The sequence below is a fragment of the Cinclus cinclus genome, chromosome 14 (genome assembly GCF_963662255.1).
Source record: "Cinclus cinclus chromosome 14, bCinCin1.1, whole genome shotgun sequence".
Taxonomy (NCBI): Eukaryota; Metazoa; Chordata; class Aves; order Passeriformes; family Cinclidae; genus Cinclus; species Cinclus cinclus.
The window spans coordinates 6,768,554-6,796,176 of record NC_085059.1 but is presented as its reverse complement, the minus strand read 5'-3'; the positions used below and the strand labels follow the sequence as shown (position 1 = coordinate 6,796,176).

At 40.4% G+C, this 27,623-nt stretch overlaps 1 protein-coding gene across 1 annotated transcript in view; it reads right to left on the bottom strand.

Moving 5' to 3' along the window:
* SLIT3 (slit guidance ligand 3) overlaps positions 1-27,623 on the bottom strand; it is a 468,658-nt gene that overhangs the window by 404,256 nt on the left and 36,779 nt on the right. The window contains exon 4 of the mRNA XM_062502022.1: positions 20,561-20,632. Coding sequence (XP_062358006.1) covers positions 20,561-20,632 — 72 coding nt within the window. The remainder of the gene's footprint in view (positions 1-20,560; positions 20,633-27,623) is intronic.

The following is a 27,623-nucleotide window of genomic DNA, read 5'->3' as shown; positions in this document are numbered from 1 at the left end:
GGAAGAAAGACTGCATTGAAGCAGAAGCAGATTTTTCTTATATTCAAGGGGTACAGTGTCTGTTTTCTATAGGTCTAGTTCTGAGCCCAGCATGGAGTTCCATTAAAGGTGCAATTTATAGTCTCTCTCTGAACTCCAGTTACTCTTTCCCATTCTCCCTTTAGAAACTTTTCATGATTTTCAAGCCATATATTTTCACTCCAAACAGTTCCTTGAGCACACCTTTCCCTCCAGCAATGAACCTCAGCACTCTCAGTACTTGGAAGGCACATTAGTCTGGAAATTTAGCCTCACTTGAATAAGGCAGCCAATAGGAACAAGATGGATGGTTTGCTATCAGAACAACACGATCTGATCTCTGACAACACAAGCCTTGCCCATCAGGAGCTCAGACAGCTCCTTGCAGATAAGTTTCTGGAACTTTAACTTCTACACTTCCAGTATGTTGACTGCCAGGAGCCAGACCACACAGATCACAGTTGGACAGAGCTTTCTAACTGTGCTCAGTTTTGACAGAGACAATAACTTACCATATTTATGCATTTGTGATTTGGTTTGTGCTGTTAAACTGTTGCCAAACACAAGCCTGCTACTCCTCCCTAATACCTTCAGGAGTCCCAAGAACCAAGTCATCTTCAAAACATGCATGAATACTTCACATATGGAGATCTTCAAAGACAGAAGATTCCTCACCAGATTCTTTGCACAACTTTCAGCAGTTGTACATTTCCTTTTCGCATCTTGAGCTGATGACAGGGAACAAGATGCCAGTTTTTCCAGGCACAGAAACACACTGCAAAGCTCTCTCACACCATTCATGTGGTTCTTACAGACCTAACTCTTCTTCCTATGTGAGATCAAAACATTTCACACACAGCACTACATGAGAACAACATAATTTAAAACATACTTCAAAGTGACTGAGTATGTCAATCATTATGGTATTCATGCATTCACGGTGCAAATCTCTTCTACACATCTGGGCATTTTTAGGATTTCATCTGGTTTTAAGAATGCTGAAAACTTCAAGAAATTCCTATATGTTTCCAGGTAGCTCTGTGTTAGACACCCTGTTAGCTCTCCATCCATTGAAGAATGTCCCACAGTTCATACCTGTTCCTCCTTCCACTTCATCCCCAAATTTACCAAGAGCACCCAGTAATATTTTGTCACTGGTTGCACTGAACACACCCAGCACTTCAGCACAGCACTGCCTCAGCCTCTGATTCCAGGACTATGTGCCCAGTTCTTGTGGTGACCTCTTAATCCCTCAGCTAAGAGGTTGAGATTTCCTCAGAAGTCCCTTTCAGACCCTGCGTGTGACTCTGACAGAGTCTTCAATGGAGCCACTGGTGAGAACACAAAACAGACATGCACACTGTGCTTATCCATTCTATTGATCCTTTAGGAATGAAACACACCTAAACCCCAAAGTCTCAGGCCAAACCAGAGACTCAGGAGTCACCTCAAGTGAACAGCTTTATTTCTGGGGAAAACCTGGCTATTACTTCTACACCTGATTTAGCTACTTCTTAGTGAATGAATTCTCATTTAGAGAATTGATGTTTTTTAAGAGACAACCCATCAATCTCAAGCACTAACAAGAGCCTACTTGACTGCTGACATTCAACCTAAAATTGCAAAGAAATATCAAAATCAACACTGATTCACTCTAACGTATTCACTGAATACTTTATATATATATATATACTACTTGCACTTTCTTAGGTTTGGTTTTTTAGGCGACCCAAATACATCGGTGTTATTACCATGAAGACTCACAATGTCGTCCTCCAGCCAAATGCTCCATGTCAACTCTCAACTAGTCAGCAAATAGTCCCACATTTACATCTGGGGCCAAGGCAGACTCAGTTCCAAGCTTCCACAGCAGATATTAAGCTCTGTGCCACGAGTCATGGGTGATGCTTCTGATTCCCACTGCTGCAGAGGAGTGGGGGAAGGACAGCTCTGTGTGGGAAAGAACTCTACATCTAGACAGCATTTGGCATAGAATTCTGCAAAGCTCTGCTCATTTACAGTATTATTCTTGAAACACTAACCTGGAAGTTTGCTGCATTTACTAAAGAAACAGGTTGGATGGATTAATTCAAGCAATCAGATTAACAGAGCAAAATATAATTACTGACATGTACATTGCAGGGAGTCGCTTTTAGGGTAAGTTGTCTGTAACTTACACATGAGTAAAGAATGTGGAGTTGTATTTACTGAAAGATGAAACATGTAAGGAAATGAAAGATCAGAAAGATCAACTAGAAATGCCATTAGTATTGTGAGGGAACGAGAAATAAATAAAAGCCCAGTGTTCAAAAAACAAATTGGAGCACGATGTAAGGCCTGACACACAGGCTCTCTGGAGAGTTTCATCAGCATTTCTGTCACTTCCAGGTCTGGCATCATCAGCTTTGACCTGCTGCACTGCCCCTGCCCTGGCTGGTAGCTGGAAGCAGCCACACCTGTGATCAGGAGACAAGGCTGCAGAACTTCAGAGCTGAGCCAGGTAAAAAGGACTTGGCGTTTTCTCCTGCCACCCAGGCAATTCCTCCATCCTCTGCCAAACCTCCAGAGGAGCAAGTTTCCCAGCCAGCCCTGGGCATGCTGGCACTGCACAGCCACAGGGGGAGTCAGGGCAGCATCACTGTCAGGGAGACAAGGGCTCCTGGTAGGAGGAACCCAAGCAGCCTGGAGCCCTGGCATCCCCCTGGACACATGCCATGGTGACTCGGGGCAGGGATCCAGAGATCCAGCCTCATGCACAGGCCGTGGGTTCCCACTGAACCCCGCTGGAACAATCGGCCCTACAGCCTGCTCCTGCGGTGAGGCAGGAGCTCTGGAGAAACGGGGTGAGGACAACGTGAGTGGCTTTTCCTGTGGTGAGCCACCAGCTGTCTCAGTGGTGGGGAGCGGTGGCACAGCCTCACAGTCCCAGTGTCTGGCCCCAGAGCTGCTCACGAGCCACGGCCCTGTGGTCTGGGCAGCAGCCACAGAAGGGCAAAACAGAACACCTCTGTTTACTTACCTGAGGTGAATGAATAAAGAGGTTTGACTTGGAAAGCTGCAGTGTCCCAGAACCAGGAAACTCCTACTGGAGTGCTCTCACAAATCACACTCGGCAGGTCTGACCAATACAGCAGGTATTTACAACAGATTGCCTCACACCAGAAAAATTCAATGGATTTTAGTGTACTGACAGTACTCCCAGTTGTCTACTTTGCTTTTGGCTCTAATTAGTGTCCCTTCAGAATACACTTTTGTTATTTGTTAAAAAAAGTAAAATATTTTTTCATACCCCTCAATATGCCACATGATATCTTTGCAGTTAGGATACAGAAAAATCAGCTTCAAGTTATTTTTGGGATAAGTAATACATAAATACCCTTGATGTAGGTAAATTTTACAAGAAAAAAAAAAAGCAACTGAGTATTTATTAACTTTTCAGATTTCCTCAATATCTTCAATATTTGAAGTCACTTGTTCCAGCTCTTCTCTGCCCTCATGCACTGCTCAGGCTGTACATATCAGCAGCATTAAAATGATGGCACCTTTGACACCCAAGAAAATCATCTGCTTCCTTGTTAGGCTGTTTTGTTTTTTTTTTCTTCCCCACTTATATTTCCCCTCCCTTTCTTCTTTAAACAAAGTATGGCAACAATTTGATAGCCCAGCAGCGTTTTGCCCTCCTGAACCCTGGCAGTGACCCAGAGGATTTGCTCTCTCCTGCTAATCACAAGTCTGGCTGTGGCCATTTCCCATGACATAGCTGAAATTCTCCAAAACTGCCCCTCTCAGCTTCACTACCCAGCCCATACTGAAACCATTTTCTGCCTCCTCCTCCTCCTCCATTTTCTGTCCCTGGAGCCATTCCCTAGCCAGGCTCTCTGCCCATGGCTGGGCTTCCAGACCTGCCCACCAGCAGCAGTAGCAGGTGCTCTTATCTGACACACACTTTAAAAGGAAACCAGACTGAAATGTGAAAAATACACTCTGCACGTAGTGAAATGGCATTTTTAAATATTTATCTCAAGCTCATAAACTCAAGGTCTGTTTCTATTCCAGCCTGGCTGCTGTTCCAGGCTCACCATCACACATTCTCTTCAGTGGTGCATAAAAATGGCTCAGATTTATTTTATTCCTTTCTATTAATATCAAGAACAATTTTGTCAGGAACCATAACTCAATTTCTGATCTGCGTCCTTCTATTATGCCACAAAATTGGGCAATGGAAGCGTTGAAGAAAATTGCAATGAAAATTACTTCGATCACTCACTCAGATTTCACCATTACAAGTTCATTGTGTTTAACCAAAAAATTTCATGACTCCTCAAGGCAAGGCACAGCTAAACTCTGTGTCCTGTCTCTACACCAAGAGACTATTTAAGCACTGATTTACAACTGCTGAAAAAACATCAGTGCTTCAGGAACAGGAACAATCACAATGCAGTCTTTTTAGAATTTGCTTATTCTATAATAACTTCAGACAATTCAGGTAGTGTCTGATTTTCCCAATATTCCCATTAAAACCCAAACCCAGCAATTTTTAATTCTACAAAAGCTTTCATTCAAAAATTCCCATCTATCTCAATAGCTGGCTGTTTATACTATATGCCAGTAATACAACAAGCTGAAGGCAAGGAGTAGCATTACTGTAACACTTTCATGGAATATATAATAGTATGCACATTGGTAATTATTTGCTAATATACTGTTGCATTACATGCTGTTTTTACTAAGCACTGCATTTTCTGTAAAAACACTCCCAATGTCCATACTAAGAAATGGTTTCCAAGAGCAACTCAGCAGCAGCACAATATATGCAGGAGCAGTGATGGAAAAAAGTACCTACCAAGAGGGTGAGTAAAATGTATGTGTGGAACAACCAGCACACAAAGATGTTTGGCTACCTACAACAAAATAAATCACCGGCTCTTAACACCACTGCTGTCTAACAGTAAACTAACCCACAGAAAGTTACTTAATTCAAAATGCCATCCAATCCTCTTGAATCCGAGCTGTTTAAATAAAACTCTTAATTCAACAACTGAAAATTCCAATCAGGACACTGAGTCTTGCCCACCACATTCCAAAATTCCTTGCCCTTATCAGCTATTTTTTTTGCCTTATTATCTAATAATTAATATTTTCCCACAGTTTTTTTAAAAGATCAGTCCAGAAACTCAACTACTAGTCACTGAAGAAATGTTTTTCCACGCAGGATTTTTGTTTTCCCAAGTTGCTCCCTAACACAGTTGTTAATGCCGAGCAGAACAGTGTCAGACTTCAGGAGAGGGAGTCTGCACACACCTGAGTGAGTTCAGTGCAGAGACACAGTCAGAACCACCAGCAATGGGGAATGCAAGCCCCAGCTGCTCTCCTGACTCTAACTTGGTACATTTAGAACACAGACTCAGCTGGGCAAAGGCAACGACATAGGACAGCGCTGGTTATTGGGGGGGGGGTTGGGTTTTTTTAATTGTCTGACTTTAGGGTTTTTTGGTTGGGTGGGGTTTGTTTCAACAGTCAGCAGAAGTTCAAAAGGACTGCATTTCTTCCCAGGGGTTTATAATGATGGCCTTTTGTGCCAGTTTTGATTTCAGGCAGTGAAGCAGTGAGTGCTTTCAGAGTTTCCAGCACTGTGGAGCTGCAGGAGATGGGCAGGTCTGTCCCAGCCCAGGGACAACTCGCCCTGGCACTGCAGGATCAGGAACCTGGACCAGGAATCCTCACCCAGCTCCTCTGGCCATGCATGACTTAGCCTGGAAAAAACCAAAGTGCCACAGCAGAGAAAAAACAACAGCCACAAAATCCTCTGCCAGGCTGGCAGATGCCAGTTCTGGCTCCTCTTCTCAGTACATGGATCGCTCTTTTGTCCTCTAATATTTTTTTACAAGTGAAATAAATGCTACCAGTTTTTTCACACTTACACAAAATTCTGCAAAAAAAGAGCCACAATTGCCATAAAAAGTCTCTAAACGTGTTTTAGTAAGGGAAGAGTTGACAATAAGCAAAAAAAATAATATTTTCCATCCTTTAATTCAAATACTCAGGTGTCTTGGCATAATTCAAAGGAATAAGAGCACTGAGCAGCAACTGTAATTTCTATATTTTCTTCTATTAATTATAAAATTTATAATCCTATGAAATATCAATCAATAATGTACTAGTCTCAATAAGCATCATCGATACATAGTAACAAGTGGGATGCATGGATTCATGAGAAGTTCCTGTGCAAAGTGTGTACTCAATTATTTGCAATGCCTTCAAAACAACAAAGTAGAAAATAATTCCTTAATTAAGTAATTAAGGATAGTTATGCTATCTGAAACTATTTAAGATGCAGAGCTATGAGGTGATGTCTCTCTTCAGTCTGTAAAAATACGAAATGAGGAACAACTAAATAATATTGTACGGTTCTAATCTACTCACGAACTGAATTTGTCTTTTATTAGAAAAATAAAATTAAATCAGAAAAGCAGTTTAAATATGTAATTTTTTTCTTCAAAAATAAACCTTCCTAGAATTGAAGTAGATGTCTCATCCATATAGTTAACAGTTACTTCACATATTACCTGTCCCTGACATGCCAGTCTCCACAGCATAAATAATTTCTTTGGCCTACTAGCTGAGAACTCTAAATTAATTAATCTGCATAACACAAATGTTAGATTTTTGGAATTTTTGGTTTAATATTTTGTATACAGATGGCTGCCAGAAAAACTCACACAAACTTCTTTTTTTTTTTTAGGATAAAAACCAACACTACTTGGAAAAAAAAAACCAACCCTTTGATTTACACATTGAAGTACAAGTTTGTAAAGCAGTGACTTAATTAAATAAGTCAAGTTGAGCCTTCCTGAGGACACTTTTAAGAAGTGACTCTTTCAATGTCAGAGGGAAGTATCACCAGTATCATCATGCAAGAAATAATGTTGTACTTTCCTTAGCTGGAGCTTTACCACAAGTTTCAAAATCATGAAATGATTGGTTGGGCCTGTTTGAATCTTCACATAAAAACCCCTTCTGTGACATGGGCTAGTGACAGTGACAGTGCTACAGCAGCTTAAAACATGCTTGAAATTCAGCATAACCCAGTGGACCTCAAGAAAACAATTCCTTTTAACCACTTTTTTAATAAATAATTGGGATTTTTCTGCAATTTAAACAGATTGCTGACATTGTAATAACATTACCTTAGAGAGTGTTTGGAAATAAATCAGTAAATTAAATCAAGATCATCAGATTAAGTTGAGATAGGGAACAAACCTTTTTCTGTAGCTGCAACCTGAAACTAAGTTAATAACATTTAAATTCAAGATCTAAGTTCTTAGATATTGGGAGGTTGAGCCCAAGCTCCTTCTTTCAGATTTCACCTCTGGATGTGAACAGAGAGCAGGCCAGTCCTGAAACACCTCCTCCTGTAGAAAAACCTTCATCCATCCATCCATCCATCCATCCATCCATCCATCCATCCATCCATCCTCCATCATCCATCCATCCATCATCATCCATCCCTCCATCCATCATCCATCCATCCATCCATCATCATCCATCCCTCCATCCATCCATCCATCATCCATCCATCCATCCATCCATCATCCATCCATCCATCCATCCATCCATCCATCCATCCATCATCATCCATCCCTCCATCATCATCCATCCCTCCATCCCTCCATCCATCCATCCATCCATCCATCCATCCATCCATCCATCCATCATCCATCCATCCATCCCTCCATCCATCATCCATCCATCCATCCATCATCATCCATCCCTCCATCCATCCATCCATCCATCCATCCATCCATCCATCCATCATCCATCGAAGTCCACTTTGAACAGGATCTTGGGAAGGAAAACCTTGAGAACAGGATCCATCTCTACTATACTCCCTTTTTCCTTCTCCTTTTTTATACTACTTTCAAACAGAATCCGGGCAGCACCTCTCCTCCTGTGCCACACCATGACCCCACCACAGCCCCCTAGATCAGCCACTCTGGTTTTACAGGCTGCTTTTAAACAAAGCAGAAATAAGACACATTCACAAAAGGGATAGAGCAAAGAAATTCCTCCCACAATACAATGCAGGATGATAAAATGTAAAAAAACTGAACACCAAGGCACATCCTACCTCTGAAAAGGACACCAAAGTCAATGTTACAAGTGGATTCAAATGGCACAGAACATTTAGGAAATATTCTTTCCTCAGCAGCAGTTCATCAGTTCTGGCTCCTGATGACTTTCCAGGGTTGTGGGAGCTGAAAACCAACATCTCATCTCATCTCATACTCCAACATCCTGATGATGAGCACAGTCTTGCACCTCTCAGGCACAGGATCTTCCAGCACCCACAAAAATCCTGTCTACTACATTTAATCTTTCATTCTGAATAGAAGAAGGACAAAAAAACCAAGAAATTCCACAGTTTGGATCCCATCCACAGCATCTGCCAAACCTTGAACCAGCTAAAAGCTTCCAAGCCCTAGCATTAAATACTGTAAATAACATATTTAACCACAGAATACTTCAGGTTGTAGGGGACCTCTGAGGTCATATGGTTCAACTTCCCACTCAAAACACAGCCAATTCAATACTGATGAGGTTAATATGCTCTGTTCTCTCTTATATTGTATTGTATACATATTCTTGTATTTCTGGCAAGAAGACCAGAAAAATCTCCTTCTACAGAAGAAAGAAACAAATGGGTTTGCTACCACAATACTAAATATGAAAACCTTAAAAAGCAGGCATATTAGTGGGGAAAAAACTCATAGCAACCCAGTGACTGCTGAGGCAAGACAAGCCACTGACTATTTCTACAGCTAATCCCCTCAACCTGCGCAGATGAAGTTAATTGTGGAAATTTACTAAAGAAAATAACTCAGTGAAGTATCTAAGCATTGCATAATTTAAAAAGTGCAGTTTGAAGTTACACAGAAGCATTGTCACAGGCTGTTCAACACAGCAGCATCTCCAGCAGCCCTCTAGCTCCTGAATATTCACTGGGAACTGCTAGAACTTGATTCTTGATGAATATTGGAATTTTCATACATAAAAATTGCTCCCCTTCAGTTTTTAACTGTGTTGATCTTTCAGGTCAGGGTACACAAGGGAGAGGCCAGGCTGAAAACCCAAAGAGCAGCTCAGTCTGGCATTCCTCTTGCCAATCTGACACTCAAACGCTGGGGCACACACAAAAAATGCCTCAGAAAGTTTCTGCTAACTGAACTCCTTCCCCATTTTTAGGGCAAGGCTACAGAGTCAAGCCTAAATGATAAGTCCTCACTTTTCCGCGTTTCATGTTACGCTCAATGTGCCCTAAAATCCTTTTCCCCTTTTCATTTCATTCTTTAGAAAGGAAGGACTCTCTCAAGCAAATTAAGAGAGGTTTAAAAAAAAAGAAAAAGAAAAACCCAGACTGGTAATAAATAAGTCTCAACTTTTAAAGGTACGTCACTTACACTTTACATATAATTGTATTTATTTACAAACCTTAACAATGAAGTGAGAAACAATCTTGCTGCTACTTTTGCCAAGTTTGACACCCGACACATGGCCTGTTGTAAGCTATCACAGGCCAACTCAGCAACTGGCCCTTTGTTCATGTGCTTATTTAAACACAAAGAAATGGGTTTACCCCATTAGAGAGGGGCTGGAATAAGCTCCAGCTGCACAAGAGTGAGGTGGTCCTCATTTTTAAAAACCAGCAATGCCATTTGGGAAAAAAAGAGTAACAAGCAGTGAAGAAAAATAATTCCCTTCAAGCAACTGAAATGCCAGTTTTGAAGATGAAATAGTGCAAAACCGGAGGCCAGTAAAAAGAAACATTGCTTTCCTTTGAAGTTCACCACCAACTGGGGCAAGTGGCATGTTGCATTCCCCAGGCTTATGGGAAATTTGTTTTCTGTCCTGTCAGGAAAAAAATACCATGGTCCCTCTGGAGCCTGTAATTACTGATGCATGTAAATTACACTTTATCAAAATACTCCATGAGTGTTGCCCTGAAAGGCAAACCTGGGCAGCCCACCTGAGCAATGTCAAATAACTCAGCTCCTGTCAGAGGAAGGGCTGGTGGGAAGGGACACTCTGGGACCACAGCAGTGCATTTCCCATCTCATGGCAAACACCCAAACAGCCACCAAAACAGACTCCTGGAGCTGCAGCCTCACTCACACAGGTATGTGCCACTGTGTCCTCCCAACAAACCCAGCCAAGGACAGATGTAGGGGTTTTATTGCAGCCAGCCCAGTGGCAGTGCACTGTCCCAGGCTGGTGTTTCCAGGACAGCCCTTGGCAAGCTCTTCATAGAGCAGGAGCAACATCAGGCCTCTGGAGCTAGGGAAGGCTCCAGTTTAAGTCAAATACCTCCTATACCAGCAAGTCCTGGGATCAAATAACATCAAGACACTGCAAAGGCTGCCACTTCTGCAGAAAAAAGTCCTAGTAAAAAAACTTAGCACAATATACCATCAACTCTGCTGCCAGTAAGGGATTCTAAGATACGGGGTTAATTGAGCAACTGTTGGGAAAAAGTAGAGCAGGAAAGTACAAACTCAAGGTGAAATAAAGCAAAAATTCCATCCAGTGCTTTTGAAGATACAGCCCCTTTGTGCATATGCTTGTTGTAAAGCAATCAGTTTGGGGCTCAGAGACTGAATGTCCCAGTGCACTCAGCAACCTCTTCACTCCCTGCAAGAACAGCGAGGCAGAGCTGACCCAGGAATGATTACCAGAACTTACAGAGAGTTCTGTTCCTGTGGCTGTATGGTAGGATACAAGATTATACTCTCAACAAAAGAAACTAACTGTATAAGCATAATATTTGGTTTCATATCGGAGGCTTTTCTTGTCAGCATTTTTCCCCTCACAGTTCAATGAGCACTGATGTTGTACTATGCACAGAAACCATTCAAAACATTAAACTTAGCATTCCTTCACAGATCAATAGGAATGGAGTAAATTCATATCAGCTGTTTCCTGAAAAACATTTCATAGATGTCTATAGCAACAGCCCATCAGGGAGTTTAACAGAGCAAAGCAAAAGGCAGGTGCTTAATTTCAAATATGCTTCAGCCAATTTTCTCATAGGACTTGCATTTTCATTGTAGAAAATCTCAATATTCAACAGTGGCAATTACTGTATATTTGAATAAACTCACTAAGTTCCAAAGTATTATATAAGGGAAACATTAAAAATCAGCTCATGGACTTTGTATAACACATGGTGCCATAACCTTTTGTGTTCAGTGTGTTACACTGAATGAAGAAATAAAAGCAGTTCATAGGCACACCTTGCACAACATCCTTGCCTTAGTCATGAGGGCGAGATGCTGATAAACCGCCCTTGCCAATCTATTCTCATAGCACCCTAACATTTAATGGCTTGCAAGGGTTATTTTAATTTTGTTTCATGAATATTTTCTACCCTTGTAAGTTTTACAGAGCAGTCTGCACTGGGGACGTGGAGCTGTGTCAGGCTCCAGATCAAATCCCCTGGTTCAGCTTCTGACCCTTCTGACAGGCACACACACGCCCCAGGCTACAATCCCATGGCTCTCCCAACTGCAGGGGCTGGAATCAAAATGAAATCCTGGATCATTTATGACTGTATTTCAAAAGCAAACCTAGTGCATTTAAAAGTAATAGCAGCTTTCATTTTCGAGACTTTTAAGTGTCTGAAATATTTTAAACAGGCATGGCCTGTTCCCCCTGTGAAACACATGGAAAAGCTCCAGAAAGCCTGACTTAAGCTTCCCGTTGTACACGTTGCAGATTTCAAGAAGAAAACCAAATTATAATTAAAACAAGGAAGCATTTGGCCTTGCATCGTTTTACCCACCAAACCCTTCCTCATGGGGCACTCTGACTGGGCATTAAATCTCAGTAGGTAAATCAGGGTTCTGCTGCCATGAAACAACCAGAAGAGCTGAGCCAGAAAACTGATGATGGGAAATGGCCTTTTCTTTTTGAAGACACGGATGAAAATCAAGACTTTGTGTGCAGCACTTGCAGTTTAACACTCATCAGTATCTCTACACCAGTGATCAGGTCCCCTACATCTACTATCCACACACACTAAAAGAAATTCTCATTATCTGCAACATATTTCCAAAGTATTTGAAAGGACTTTTACAAGACTATGAATGTAAACTCATCTTTGGCCTCAGGATGACAGTCTATTATGGAAAGCAGCAGAAATATTTACATTATCATTATGATATTTTTCCTGTTGCGTAGATGAGATGTCTGCACTTCGGGTCATCAGTTCAATCTGTTCCTACATTCGCTTTGTGTGAGGAAACTGCCTCAGTGTGAAAATAATGCCAAATGTATTCTAATCTCCTGTTCACCAAAAAGAAAAGAGACTTATATTCACTCTGCATTGTCACCTACTTCCAGAAATTGCAATTTACAAGTGAATTTCCCACTGCTCATTCTAACCATGGACAAGACTCCAGCAGCTCAGGAGCACTGAACTCAGAAAACACTTTTCAGCTCCTTTCAGAGTACAGACAAAGGGGAAAGGCAAAAAGCAATCACTTAATAACTAATTGATTAAAAGGAAGCTTGCAAACAAGGAAAGCAATATCCACACAGCAATACTGAGTGCAAGTACACCACGATGTGCTGACATTTGCTGACTAGCTCTAATGGCAAGGCCAAAAAAAAACCACATTAACAAAGCAAATGCAGTAAATCTGACCCTGACAAACTTGGAGCTGCACAGACTACCAAGACCATCCAGTTTCCAGAAAAGAAACTGCTTATAAACCATCAGGTCAGAACCTCCCAGTAATAATATACCTGTGCTATAACCTAATTAATCTCCAGCTGCAACCTCCACAGTCACTCGATCCTCTGTCAAGCTTGAAAGCAGCCCGTGAGTGGCACAGATAAATCCACCCTGCAAGAAGCCACCAGCAGTTCCCTGGCCCTGCCATCACAAATCACATCCCAGGAACCAGAATCCAGCAATGCAGGGAGCTACAGAACTTGGACTGCTGCTCACAGAAGCAAAAAAAAGCCCAAATTCTGAAGACTAATCTAAGAAAACAGTGAGCCAATAATGCCCACCCCCAACTGTTGTGTTTTGAGACACAACAGCTCAGTGGTGTGAAAGCCCTGGTAAGCAGAAGCTGAGTCACTGTTTTTCCCCCATTGAAACTCATCACTCTGAAGACAGAAGTTGAGGACAGTTAATAAGGACACATTTCAGAGCTGGCAGAGCACACACGGCCACCTCAGAACCCTCGTGTGCAGCTCTCCAGGTGCTGACTGACCATGGAGCTGCCCGACCATGGAGCTGCCCTTGCTGGGACTCACTCAAAGCAGCAGCAGATTCTGCACGAGTTCAGAAAAGCCTCATTTTTCTAAACACCTCCAGGATGTTCTTAAAATGAAGAAACTCTGATGGGATTTACTGTCTAATTATGAGCACACACTGAATTTTTCAGTATTCCTTGTTTGATGCTAAGAATAAGGGAAACTTTAAGCATCTGAAACTACATACAAGGGCTCTGTTGATGCAAAATCATGGACTGGATCTAGTAAGTTCACAAGGCTGCTGTTGGTGTTAGTATTTTCAGGATTGCTTTGGGCAGCCAGTTACAGTATATTAACAGTATTTTTAATGTGCTATCTCCAAGCCACGTGATTTGAAACTAGAATATATCTGAGAGCGCTTTAAAAACCCCAACATTCAGGAAAATGGACACCCAGCAGCATGGCTAAGGCTACCAAATAATTATCAAATAACTACATTGCAAATTAATCCCGCTAATTTGGAGCCTCCCAATTTCTTGAGCTGAATATCAATGAAAAGATGTCGCCCTTCGAGTAGCAAAGGAAAAAAACATTGGAAATGCAAGGCAGTAGTTACTCAGCTAACAGAGAAAAACAACTTATTCCCAAAGCACACTTATGCTTAATCTGCATGTGTGGCATTTCTTCTGGAAATGAACAATCCTTTGCCACAAACTCCCTTAAATAGCTTTGTAATAAGATGACCTGATCACAGAAGTTGGCAGTAGAACCCTTCTTAGAAGGGAGACGCCACTAAAACCCAACAGTAATTTTCACAAAAAACACCCTTTCTTCCCCAGTCGTGCCTATTTCCCTTTAGTGGGGAAACAAGACTTCTGCACACTATCATTTCAAATAATCAATTTCACACAGGGGAAAAAGCAGCACTGAGGAGGAAGCCTTTTGGCTTTGCAATGTGTTTTCCTTTATTTTCTACTCTCAAAATAATAATAATAATAATAATAATAATAATAATAATAATAATCTTATAAAGGTTTAATGTTTGTAATTATTCTTCTGCACTAATTTAGACAGAAAAAGATCCTTAAGACTCTTCAAATACAATTGGTGTGTACTTGTATTAAAAAAAAATGTAAAGGTTAAATACATTATTTACAAGCAGAGCCCAAAAGAAGATCTAGAATGACTTCAGCTTGATAAATGGTGTAAATGTCATCCAGCTATCTGCAGCACAAGCCCCTGACCTAATGCACATCTTTCCCAAGCCAGAAGTGCACCCCAGAGACCAGCAAACACTTACTGTAATTATTTACTGTCTTCTGAAAAGGCCTGCTGTGATCTATACACAGTAAAACTACAGTTATTGGATGTGGATAGAACCACAAAAACACCCAGTTACAAGCCCGTGCTCTTTTGTCATGGCAACACCGTAACTCAAACTCCTGCGACAATTGAATTGTCAGGATCCTGCTTTAATGGAAATGATAATGGAGCTCTGAGGCAGCAATCTGGGAGAGCTTTCTTTCTAGAAAGACAACAAACAGAGAAATGAAGAGGACACTAAGAAAATTTATGATCTGGTTGCTTTTCCAAGCACAGCTTTTAATGACACCCATGAGATGAAAGAGCTGAATCTGACCAGGAGTCGAGGTTTGATGCTCTGAGCTGGCTGAGGATGGGGCTGGAGAGGAGGATTTACAAGGGACACTTCTCAGAGGGCTTCCAGCAGCAAATCCTGGGCAAATCACAGCCATGTGCAACAACCCCCTGGCTACAATAAACATCTGAGCTTTCAGAGGAAAGCAGGCACTGGGAAATTCTGAGACACACCGCACTTGTCCAGTCCCAGGCACTGACCCACCTGGACCAACACCTGCCTTAGCACAGCAGTGTCCTGCAGGGAAGGAGAGAACACCTTCACATTTATGTCTAACCAGGGCAGCTTCGTAAACAAAGCACTAACTAAATAGTTACAGCTGCTCCTACCAGGAATTATCCCAGGAAACTACTTACACAAAATCAAATACACACACTGCACACACACTGATACCAAAAGGAAGTGGACGAGTCAAGGAAAGAGATGGCAAACAGCAATTTCTAAAACTAAAACGCTGCCCTCCTGTGATTTCACTGTCAACAAAGTTCATATCCCTGAGTCAGGTCTGTTTTGCCTGTGGCAGTCACTGGTGAGGGATCTCTCCCTGCTCTTCTCTCAGCCCACAAGCCTTGCATCATATTTTCTCTCCCTACCCATCTGAGAAGAGCAGTGACAAAGCAGCTTTGGGCACCAGTGTCCTGCCAGGGTCAGCCCAGCACACAACCTCAGCTGTTGTGTGATTCTGATAAAACTGAATACTGCCTCTTCTCAAAGCTACTCCCAGAATTTGCCTTGTGTGCTGCAAGTACTTACTCAGTATTTTACCCATCTATCAATCAACTTTCAAAATACTCCACTAGACAAGAAAAGAGCATCCCACTGATCCAGCTCTGACAAATCTCACAAGTTTGTACAAATACTTAAACACCAGGTCAACGACAAACAACTCATTACAGAATGGCTGTTCCTGGTACTGAGAGGAAATGCCACTTTATTAAAACAAATAACTTGTCTACAATGTCTCCATTCTGCTGCTTGTGCTACTGTAGCCTACTTTAGAAATAACTAAAAATGAATATGACAAAATATTGGGATACCATGACTAGAATGTTTAAACTGGAAGGTACTGGGCATGCTCAGCTATGGACCCAAATTGTGTCAGTTCAGGACCACAGGGCTCTGCTCCCACTCAATTTTGGAATAAAATTCAGATTCTGATACTACTCAAAAAAGGAAACAAATTCATTTCAGAGTCTAACGGGTGCTTCCACTATCCTGATATTTTGGTATCAGATTTCAGTACCTAAGTTTCCAGAGCCTGGTTTGCTCAGTCAAGTGACAACTGAGACAGTTCATTAAAAATAAATAAGACCAAACAAATGGTCCATCCCTATAAATTTGGTAGAGGCATTAATTCTCACTGCAAGACTTGAGTTTAGAGCCCTTCTAAGAGGTTTTTTTCACACATACAAAGGAGCTTTACCATGACTACTTAGCAGCTAGCCTGAGGTATAGTAGTATATTGACCCCTAGTATACTTGTTTTTTAGTGAAGAGCAGATGCACTGCAATCATTTTATATACCAGCTTTTCACACAAAGGAAACAGGCACAAATTTTTGCTTACAACCTTTGCAGATAAATTTTATGAGTTGTTTCAGATAAAAGAAAATAATTGCCTTAGAATCAAAACCTAGTTTAATAGCTGTTAAATTGGATGTTTTATTTTATTATACTTTTTCTGTGCATTTCATCACTTGTATTAAAAATACCTGTTACTTAATGGATAGATATTAGTAAGTATCTGAAACTATTAAATAAAAAGATATTTCATACTTTTATTTCTCAATTCATTAAAAATATATTTTCGTTGATTCAGTTTTCTCATTAAAAGTGCCTGCATTTGGAATTATTGGTTAATTATCCCAGATAAAACAGTTCAGAAGGTTTAAAACCTAGGCAGTGAAGGCAACAGAGCAATGAAAAGCATTTCCACTAGAGAATCTAATCAAAGGCTCACTCACCAACCAACTTAAACTTAAAACTCTTATCTAAACCAAAGCAAACAAAATCCATGAGTCTCAAAGCCACTCTTTCTAGAAGAAAAGGCACAAAGCCTTATGAGAAACTCGTTTTGTGGGACTCCTCATATTCCATTTAAGGTTTATTTCACTATATATATTCCTGCTTGTAATATCAACCAGATGTGACAACGAAGCCTAAGCAGCCCTGTAAAAGATGCAAGGATATCCTGAAGGTCTGAATTGAGGAGAGGCTCGGAGGAAAAAGACAAAGGTACCTGGAGTTGAAGTGAGGGTTGTGGACACAGTTATAATCTGAGAAGCAGTCTAAATTTAATTTCAGTGGTTATCAGAAAGAGGACTTCAGTGGAAAATCTGCTGTCCCAAACCATGTGCACATGGAACAGCATGGGAACCCCCAGGTTTGTCCTGCAGCTTTAAAGTACATCATCAACAGGAAACCCTGCCCTGCCTTCTGATTCCCAGCAGCAGCAGGGCTGAAGAGATTCTGCTGATACCAATCTACAGAACCAAAGCTGGCTCCTCCAGTAAAGCCCCAGGTTTTAGCCTGGTTGACAGAACACTGAGAAAAACCCTCAGCTGCTTTTTCAGCCTGTAACTACTCTTGAAACATTAACAGGCCTTCACCAAAACCCTCCAGAACACAAAATTCCTCCATAAGCATTTAAGCAGCTACGTCACTCCATCTCCACCACATTTTATTCATGATAATAAACATGCTCATTTTCACACTCTTATCAAGATACCAAATTTAGAATGTAATCTTTCTATTTTGCTTTATCTTAAAAAAAAAGTCAAGCTTGAAATTTCATTAACAAAGCCACGGAGTGTTACATTCACTGCATGCCTGCTGGAGAGGGCAGTTTCAGAATCACAGAATTAATCTCTATTTCCTCCATGGACAAGACTAGGAGCTCTTTGTTCCAATGAATAAACCCAAATCTTACAATCTGGACACACTGAACTGAGTTCTTGAAAATTTTGCATTGCTTGAGCTGTAGCAAGCTTACACAATAAAATACTCGACTTTTGGATTTTCTACTTTATGAGGATTATAATTATTACAAAGAAAATACTGGAGTAACATCTGAGTAACTCAGAGTGAAGAGCTGAAAAATATGGCAGCAGAAGTACTATAGCTGTACCATGGAAAATTAAAACTAAGTTCGGCACTATCTACACTTTTTAATGTTCATTTAAATTCACTCCTTGTAAATCCCACAGAATCTACCTCAGCCCTGCATCAGCCTGTCTTACTGATTTTTGTTTCACTACTTTTATGTCCTTTCATCACTTTTCTCAGCTCTGCTTTCTTCTGGAGAGGCTGGGTCAGAGCAGCTGCAGGGAGAAATGCAGGCACCACTGCCCCTCCACTCCAGCATTGGAGAGCAGAGGGGCACTGCTGCATCCAGACAAGTCAGAAAGAGCTCTGAATCTACCAGCAGTGGGACCAACACAGGAACATGAAACAATAGAGAGCAACCATATATATGTGTGGGCGTGTTTTTAGAAATTCTAGTAGGAAACACATTTTTCATTCTTGTCCCATGACAGAAAAACACGCAACCAAACTACACTTGGAACTGTAACAATTCACTTGAGCTAGGATTTATTTGCTTATAATACACACTCTATTTATATAACACTTGTGTCTTCAAAAGAAAAAGCGAGTTTCTTCTGACAAACAGTGTTAAAGTGATCCATCTAATGCACTGTTCAACAGCAAGCAAGACTGAATGAATGTCAGTGAATAAAGACAAATGTTCCGTCAGCATCCGTTGGGAGGCATTACAGAACACAGCATCCAGATTCCATTCTGTGTAGCTTTATTACAATCTTCATATTCTAAAAGCAAAATTACTGCCCTTTCTGTTAAGGGCTATAATGTATCATGATTACAGGACCTACTGACAAACACATTCTGTGGTCCTGAAGAGCCTCAGCTACTTTCACTTCAGTTCTTTGTGCGAGGTTCCTGAGGACAGATGCACACAAGTTATCAACACACACAGCATTCCTCTGAAACCACAAATTACCAGACAGTTCCTCTCATGATATCCAGGTACAATGAGACCACTCAGAGCAATTTTCAACATGCTAAGCTGGAATTTGTAGAGATCCGGGTAAACTCTATAAAATGATTTTCTCTTGAAATCATCATCGCATCCTTAGACAACCAACCCACCTAAAGCAACTCTTCTAACAAATAAATACAACTGGCACCTTCCAGAGACCAGATAAAGGTATCTGCAACTAAATCCCAGCTCACACTTCATACTTAAGCAGAGTTGCAAGATGCAAAATTTCAAAACCATGCAAAGAACATTATGAAATGCAAGCAAATTGTTCAGCTCAAGCAAATCCATTCAGCAAATACATCCCAGTGAATTCAAAAGTCATGACAAAAAAGAAGTCCAACAAAGATTTTTCCAAGCAGATTTTAAGACTGAAAGACAGCTACAGCTTATATTTTTAATATATTTTTTCACTTCTGCAGAATGATGGCAGTGACTTGTGCAATTTTTCATGAGCAAGTTTGGACGTCATCAGAAGTTTGTTAGAAAATTTCTCCAAATAATATCACTTGTTGCACAGCACTGTTCAGCTTGCCCCTTTTAAACATAAACCAAGACCCTACTTCTTTAAAGTCCTCTGATTCCTAAATTAATCTGCACTATCACCATGTGGTTTGGATTTCCACAGGAAGAAGAATTTACTGCACTGTCTAAAGGGTTTGTTTGATTGCACACTGATGTATAAAAAAAAAAATTATAAAAAATCTGCATGAATGGAGAACTTTTTAAGCCACCCTGTAATAACATCACAATTTCACTAACCAAATTACAAGTCTTAGTATCTGATCTTCCACAAACCGTTCCATTAAAGGAGCAGTTTTACTAAATTTCAAAAAGCCAGTCTGGATTGTGAGTTTAACTTTGGCAGGATACAGAAAATTATTTCAGTTTTTGACTACCCAGGCATCTGCTCATCCATTTTATTTCAATATACTTTTAAAAAAGTATATACGTTTTAGAAAAAAAAGAAAAATTCCAACTTCATTATATCCTTCTCTTGCTGTTGAAATGGGCCTTGATGCTATCCAAACATTTTATATCACAGTTTTTATATTTCAAGGAAAAAAATCGTTTACCTCTCCATAATTTCTCGTCTTACGAGGCAGCAGCCATAACTTTGCTGGTCTGTCTGGCAAAGCCTTGACTTACATGAAAAGCTCATTTTCCAAACTAAAGAATTTGTAGCTACCTCCCTTATTTTAAAATAAGTATATGCATGCTCTCTTTGTGGACACCTAGCCTGAACCAAATACATGAACCTGACACTTTCCATGGTTTCTGTGGCTCTACGGAGAGAGTTCAAAATAAGTCACCTTGATGTCATCCTGGTGAATATACGAGGAACAGAAAAATTTTTTGGTTTCTCTTCCCTCTGGTATTTATGCTCTATGAAATTACAACTGCACACAAGCAAACATAACACACCCCCTAAAAAACCCTTACTAACTGGCAGTTTAGTATCATAAAAATTAAACCTCTCGCCTCAGCCAAAACACAAACACGTGAATCTGCACAATATGGAACATAAAATAGAAACACACCACAGGAAAATAAATCAGGTTATACTTACAGCCTAGTTAACTTCTGTGTGTTCTGAAAAAGCAGCTCAGGAAGAACTTGCAATTTATTCTTGTTCAGACGCCTAAACGGTTACAATGGAATAAAAAAAAATAGATTAGATTATCTTCCAATTGAAGATGTTTATTCTATTATGCATAAACACATAAAGTTCCCATTGCACTAAACCTCATGCTATGAACTTGCCATTGGATGCCTTGTGCATTTTATTCATACAGGAGTCAAACTGTGTCATTTGTAGAGCTCCTGCCCACATCCACGTGGTGGGGAGTCAAGGGACAGGCACCACAAAGTTGTAATATGGATGAGTACACAAACATAACCTTTCCATTTTCTTCTGGATGCCTACTAAGAATCGTACACTCAGCTCACTCTGCTTCAGGAACAGCAACTGGCAGGAATTTGGATTTTCATTCTCCTTCAAAAAATGAAGGCACAATAAATTCAGTAACTTGACCAACAAAGATTATTCCCAGATTAGCTATTATTTCTGTAGTATACATAATTTCTTTTTAAAAAGATTTTTCTTGAAGTTGAAATTTTACTTGGAAAACCTGAGCACTGCTGTAGAAAATATGAACATATGGGTAACCAGATGACTACATGGTGATTTGAAATAGAATATTAATCCTGAAGATTCTTCCAGGAACATTTCAGAGAACAGATTAGTGTTTATACATTAGTCCCTTTTACTCACTCACTATGTGAGTTTTACTCTGGTGACAACTTGCCAGTTTTTAGAAAACAACCATTCCAAGCTATTCCAGCCCTGTAACTATAAAAAGCATGAGCCTTCTCTCCATAAAACGTGTGACAGCTCTGCAAAATCTAAGAGTTCTGCTTGGAAGACACGATCTTGTTGTTCAGTTCTTTTTTAATGAAGACAGTCACCTGTTCTCACAGTCCTAATGAATGTTATTTGCATAATGTGCTGAACTGAGCTAATTACAAACAAGCCCACTACGTAAGGGGAAGCTGAGTTGTTCTCTAAGTTCATACATGAGCTGGTCTTTGTGCCCCCTTTGTTCCCAGTCCACCTTCCAGGTTTACTTGCAGAGCAGATCTATTTTTGCTGAAGTTTTGATCTCCAAAGACACCTGGAACTTTTATAAACCCGCTGCTACTTAGCGCCCCATATCTGCTTTCCAGTTTTTTGCACGCTGAGTAAGTTCACTATCAGAATTCAAGACTTTTTGGAACTGAAAGGCCTTCCTGAGATCAAACTAACATTGTGGGGTTTCAAATGGCAGAGTTTTCACATGGCCACCATATGAACATGTCTTGCAAGATAAAGGGGTGATGGAGAGAGGGGAATTTTAACTTCTCTTTCTGACACCTAGAACAGATCAAAGGCTGTGTCTGCAAGCTCACAGAGGCTGAGCCCCGTGCATTACACACACCACATGAGAACAAGTATCTGTATCTGCTGAAGTTATTTCCTGCAGCTTTTACCAACTACTCAATAGCATTTTTGAGATAAATGAACAAAAAAGCAAATGAACTTTTAAAGAAGATGAGAGATGCTAATTTTGCATTTGAGAAAACACACGGGAAGATTTGAAATTGGATTCCCTTTCACCCATGTGACGTTTCACAATTTTATACCTAAGTAAACTATCTTATTTAATTCAAAGTTGATGGCAAGGTGCTACTTAGCCCTCATCAAAGTCATTATTTCAGTTAATCATGTTTATCTTTTAGAATAACAGGATGAAATGTAACAAAAAATTACTCATTCAGGGCATAGCACTCCTCATCCATCCTCCTTCACCAAGGCCACCACTAGTCACTGAGAAACACTGAACAAAATCAACTTAGTAATCATCCAAAATGCAAGAGTGCCAGTGAAATGCATCTATTACACACGGTGTCAAATGTTTATTCCCGTGTCTGATTATCATTTCAGATCTCACAATGCACACATAATTACACACTGCCAACCCAAAGTCATCTGACTCATCTCAAAGCAACATCCCAGGAATATGTTTTAAGAGTACTCTTTTCTCTACTTGCAAGGATTTCATAAATGCTGAGCTTATGCTTATTGTTTTAAGCCAAAGAAACTAATCAAAACCAGATTAAGTTTCTAGAACAAAAGGTTTCACACCAACAAGCAGACAAGAAAATATATGTAGTAACAAGAAATTGTATTTCCAGGTTAGCAAGCTTCAGCCTGAGAAGTCAAACATTTACAACATGCAGTGACACAAACAACCCAGAGGGGGGAAAAAAAACCTATCATCAAGGTTTTTTCTCTAATTTACTATGAAATTAATCCAAAAGATTGAACATCTTAAATTATTTTCTATTATTTCTAAGGGCCAACTCTACTACCTGTAGTAGTAAAAGGACCAACTTTGAAGCTGCCCTTTTTAAGTCTCCTAAGCATTTTGATATCTCAACCTGAAGTTCTTTCCCGTATTGATTTTCTTTTAAGCATTACATGAAGTAACATCCACACAAGGACCTTTGCAAAATTCACAGTGTGACCTGCTCTTCACTAGCACTAAACATTTTGTATGGGTCTAAATGTACTTAATATTTTTAATATGATATTGTTTGAAGTGAAATTCTTTTTACCCTGCAGCAGAAAGCAAACTGAATTTGTGTACCAAGGCCAAGAGCTCAATGAAATTCTGCCTTTGCTTCAACTTATGCAAACCTTATTTTCAAACACCCCCAGCACTAGTGGTCAGTGCTCCTGCACAGATTCCATCCTCCAGAAGCTTCAGGAGAGCTTTATTTCTGCCACAAACCAGAGCTTGCAGCTCTCTACTGCCAGGTTATGTTGCTAATTGATAAGGAAGTAAATTAATGTAGCACCAAACACTTGGAGACAAATGTCCATCCATGTCTTGTTTCAAGCTATGGGACTCTCCAAACCTTCCACCACTTCCTAAGATTTATTTCAAGTTTAAACTTCCACCAAAAGTCATTTTATTCATAGTTTGATTCTCAGGGGAGCTAAGGGAATGAACAGGGGGTTGTTTCTGTTGAACATCACCTACTGTATTATAACTTCTACTGCAATACTTACTGAAACATAAGACTAGATCACCTCATAGAAATTTAAACACACTTGATGTAGGACACATTTAACATGCTCATATTTATTATGTGCCAGAAAGCCACCAATAACCTAGGAAAAAATCCCAATTACACATCTTATTTCTCTTCCTGGGCTTGAGAGAAAGGCCATTAAGAAAGTCCTCAATACAGAAGTATCAAAATACCAGACAGGATGTTTTTAAATTTAAAAAAAAAAGACAGTGATGTGTTTAAAGATTATTTAATGAAAAGACCAAATGTTCTTAATGGTCATTTATAAGCACTGTTTCCTCTGGTTTGACAAAGAAGTGCCAAGCATGGATGAGATGCTGTGGAAGATTTCTTAACACATCATTTGACAAGAACTGAAGTTTATCCCCACCTATCATATCAGTTCTAGGACAGAGAGGGAAACTTGCAGTGCAAGGTGAAGCAAACATCAGGAATGCCAGCACAGGGATGGAGCTGTGCTTCAGGAGACGTGCAGAGCACGGGCTGGGCACACTGAGGGATCTGATCCCCTTCCCACATGCTTGCCTAGACCCATTACTGCACAAATCTTACTCCTGTCAGCCCTCCAATTTCAATTACAGCAGTACTTTTGATTTTATAACAAAATGGTGAAGCCGTGTAACAGTGAAATAAAAATAGTCTGCAAAAAGTTCATAAACAAAACGAGCCAGAACCTTGTAAAATGATTCTGAGGACATTGTTTATTGACAAATATAGATATTCTTGATTTTAAATTAGTGACTTAAAATATAAATAACATCAGGATATACCTGGAAAATGAATTTAAATCCAAGCCAGTTTTGCAGCTATAAGCGGCTACACCATGGAGGAATGACAGCTCAGCTTTGTGAATCTGAACAGTAGACTACAAATAAAAAAAAATACCATTATCAAGCTAAATCCCTGAGATTCACACAGGGAATGCCACCTGGGATGCAGCACAAAAAGAAACCTTTGGAACTGGGCTCTTCCCTCAGGCTGGGAACACACCAGCCCTGCAGCCAGGTACACACAGGGGCAGGGAGGGATCTGGGGCACACAGCCAGGCAAGATCTGGTCCACATTATTTGACCTGGGACTGCTGGATGGGAATGCAGCTGCTCAGTCTCCAGTGTATTCTGAACTGGATGCTTTACAGCTAATAAGACCTGCAAAGTATTCCGGGAATTCGGAGTGCTGGGCAGAATGATGCATAATCATCTAATGCCACGAACAGATTAGCTCCATGCTGGATCAGAAGCAGCTCTGGATGTGCACAGCGTGGAGCCCAGACTAATAAAGCCTCCTGGAAGCTGAAGAACTGTGCAGAGAGGCTCTCCAGGAGTCATATCAGCTCTGGCAATACCTGCATTGAGTCAAATTTATTAACTCTGATTAGACACATGCTGGCTGTGCAGTCAACAATCTCCATGCAGTGCACTCGCTCCATCTTCCAGACTCCTTTAACCACTGCTATGCACAGGAAACAGAACATGGCATATTCTGTTTTGTTAGCCTGCTCCTCGGGTCCCCAGAAAGTGACCCAAAATAGTTGACCAGGCACCAAGTGCACACGAAGTGCTGGATGTGCAAACCAAGGGTCTCCAGGAGTCCATCCACCACCTCCAGGGCATGTATGGAGCCCAGCATGCCAGGACTCTGCTCTCCCACGAGGCTCAGGTTCTGCTGGAAGATGTTTAGGGAGCTGCAAAGGATAAAAGCTAAAAGCCCATTCTTCTGTCTGCAAGAATTCGGTGCAAAAGTCAAATATTGCTACTTTTGAAATTACTGTATATCACTGGCACATTCTTAATAATGGCTGCTTACTAAACTTTAATACTGAATGTTGACTTCCATTCTCATATAAAATTAGTACATAAATGTCTGTACTTCACAGCATTATCATGTTACAAACTGCATTTTCTTTCTTTATCACTCAAATGGCCTAAAATGCAGGCTAATAGAATTTGTGACCTTTCTAAGTCCATACATACCATGCTGCCCTCTGGTTCATTATGTTTTCTTTAGAGCAGCCCCACACAGCATCAAACACACTGTTCCAACACAGGACAAAAACTTCCTCTCACCTCCCAAAACCATTTTGCTCATATATATAAACAAGCACCAGTTTCTCCCCTGCTGCCCAACTGGGGGTTCCTGTGTCCTGAAGGCAAAGGGGTAGAGGGAAACAACCTCTGTGTCAATCACAGAATATCAAGGGCCCTTAGAAAAACAATGGAGAAGTTATTAACTGTGAAATTCCTGCCTTCCTGGCTCCAACCAGGCTAATCATATTCCTTCCTCTGTCTGAAGCTGGGATAGGAGAGAAACTTAACTATTAAGATTCCCCTGATTATTAAAACATGGAGTAAAAAACAAGTGTTGAAGCCTGGAAAGAAGCAATGCTACCAGACTAGAGGAAGATTGAAGATGTTTATCAGGATTATTCTCTGAAACAAATGGAGCAAAAGACTTATGCTTCACAAAGGTTATTTTGCTTTTTCCTTGTGGATAACTTCTGGGTGTGTAAAACACCCTCAATATGGTAGGAAATTTTTCAATTTGTTCTTAAAGCAGAGGTCATCTTTTCCTGGAGGACAAACTTTCTGATTTCAGATGCATCCCTCATGCTCACACCATTGGAAGGGTCACATCCAATTCTGATTCTGTTGTCTCATGGAGCTCCAGTCACAATAAGAGCAAAGAGGAGCTAAATTTAATCTCTGCTGAAGGCATGATCAGCATAGATGGAAAAGAACAAAATGCATATGGAAGCAGAACTAGAATATTGCTCAACTTGCAGCTATTTTAATCTTTTTGCAGGAAGAATCTAAACCAGATTCTTTGCTGCTGAAAATTGAAGGAGAAGACATGCCAACAATCCTGCAGTGTTACACCCCTCACATGCAGAACATCCCTTCCTTCTCAGGGCTAGTATCACCAGGGAAGGCTTTAGAAGGTTCAGAAGAATTTCAGGGTTCAGAAATCAAATAAACGGGTAAAAAGAGCATCTAAAATACCAGACTTACACATTTCTTACACAATAAATTGGGATAATATGAAAAAGCTTCAGTGCAATCGCAATCCTCTCAATCACAATCCTTGACTTCTCATTCATTTGTACACAAGGTGCACAAGGAGAGGTTCTGAGAAGCAACATTAACAGATCAAACCAAATAGAATTGCAGCTAGTATTTTGAGACAGAGCATTTTCAGCTTCGTGCTTTGTTCTCGCAGCTGCAGGACAATTTTACTCTGAGCAAGAAGCAAATCAGAGAAAACCCAAACCCCCTTTCAGTAAGGGGTAAGTAAGGCTTTTTCAGGAAGGGGCCCACTCACTCCATGAGAAATTTCCTCCTTCAAAGTCCTTCCAGAGAGACACATGCCTGCTTCCCATGGACTATGGAATCAATATGAAAGCCCAATATACAAGCAACGCAAGCATTATTTATTCAAACTTGGCAAACTGTGCAGTTTTTCAATGCAATTGATTTCTCATAATGCCACTGACTCAGTTTGAAAATTTTGAATACCATACCATCAGTTACTTCAGACAAACTGCAAATATTCAAGGCCTGAGCAAAAACACCAAATCTACATGGCTCTGGAGGAAAAAAGCAAAGGACCTGGCTTTGCTAGATAATCTCACAGCAAAAATCTCTTCTGCACATCTTTGTTTTTAATTTAAAGTATCTTTCAGTATTGTACTAACTAATATTAGTGAACACATTCCACCCATAAGTTTAAGCTACAGGCTTAAACAGGCTCTGACTTACACCTGACAGCTTTATTATTGTCTCCAAATACAGCAATTTTCTGTTTTCAATCCCACAAATGTGTGATACTCCATCAGCCTCCAAATCCTGTCTGCCTTTCAACTGAGCATTGCCAGCTTCGACCCAAAATCAGAGCACTTCATATTTTTAATGAAGTAAGTAGCACTCAGTTCCTTTCCACACAAGTTCAACAACTTTTAAGTTTAACATCCATATGCACATTTCTGCCTGCTACACAAT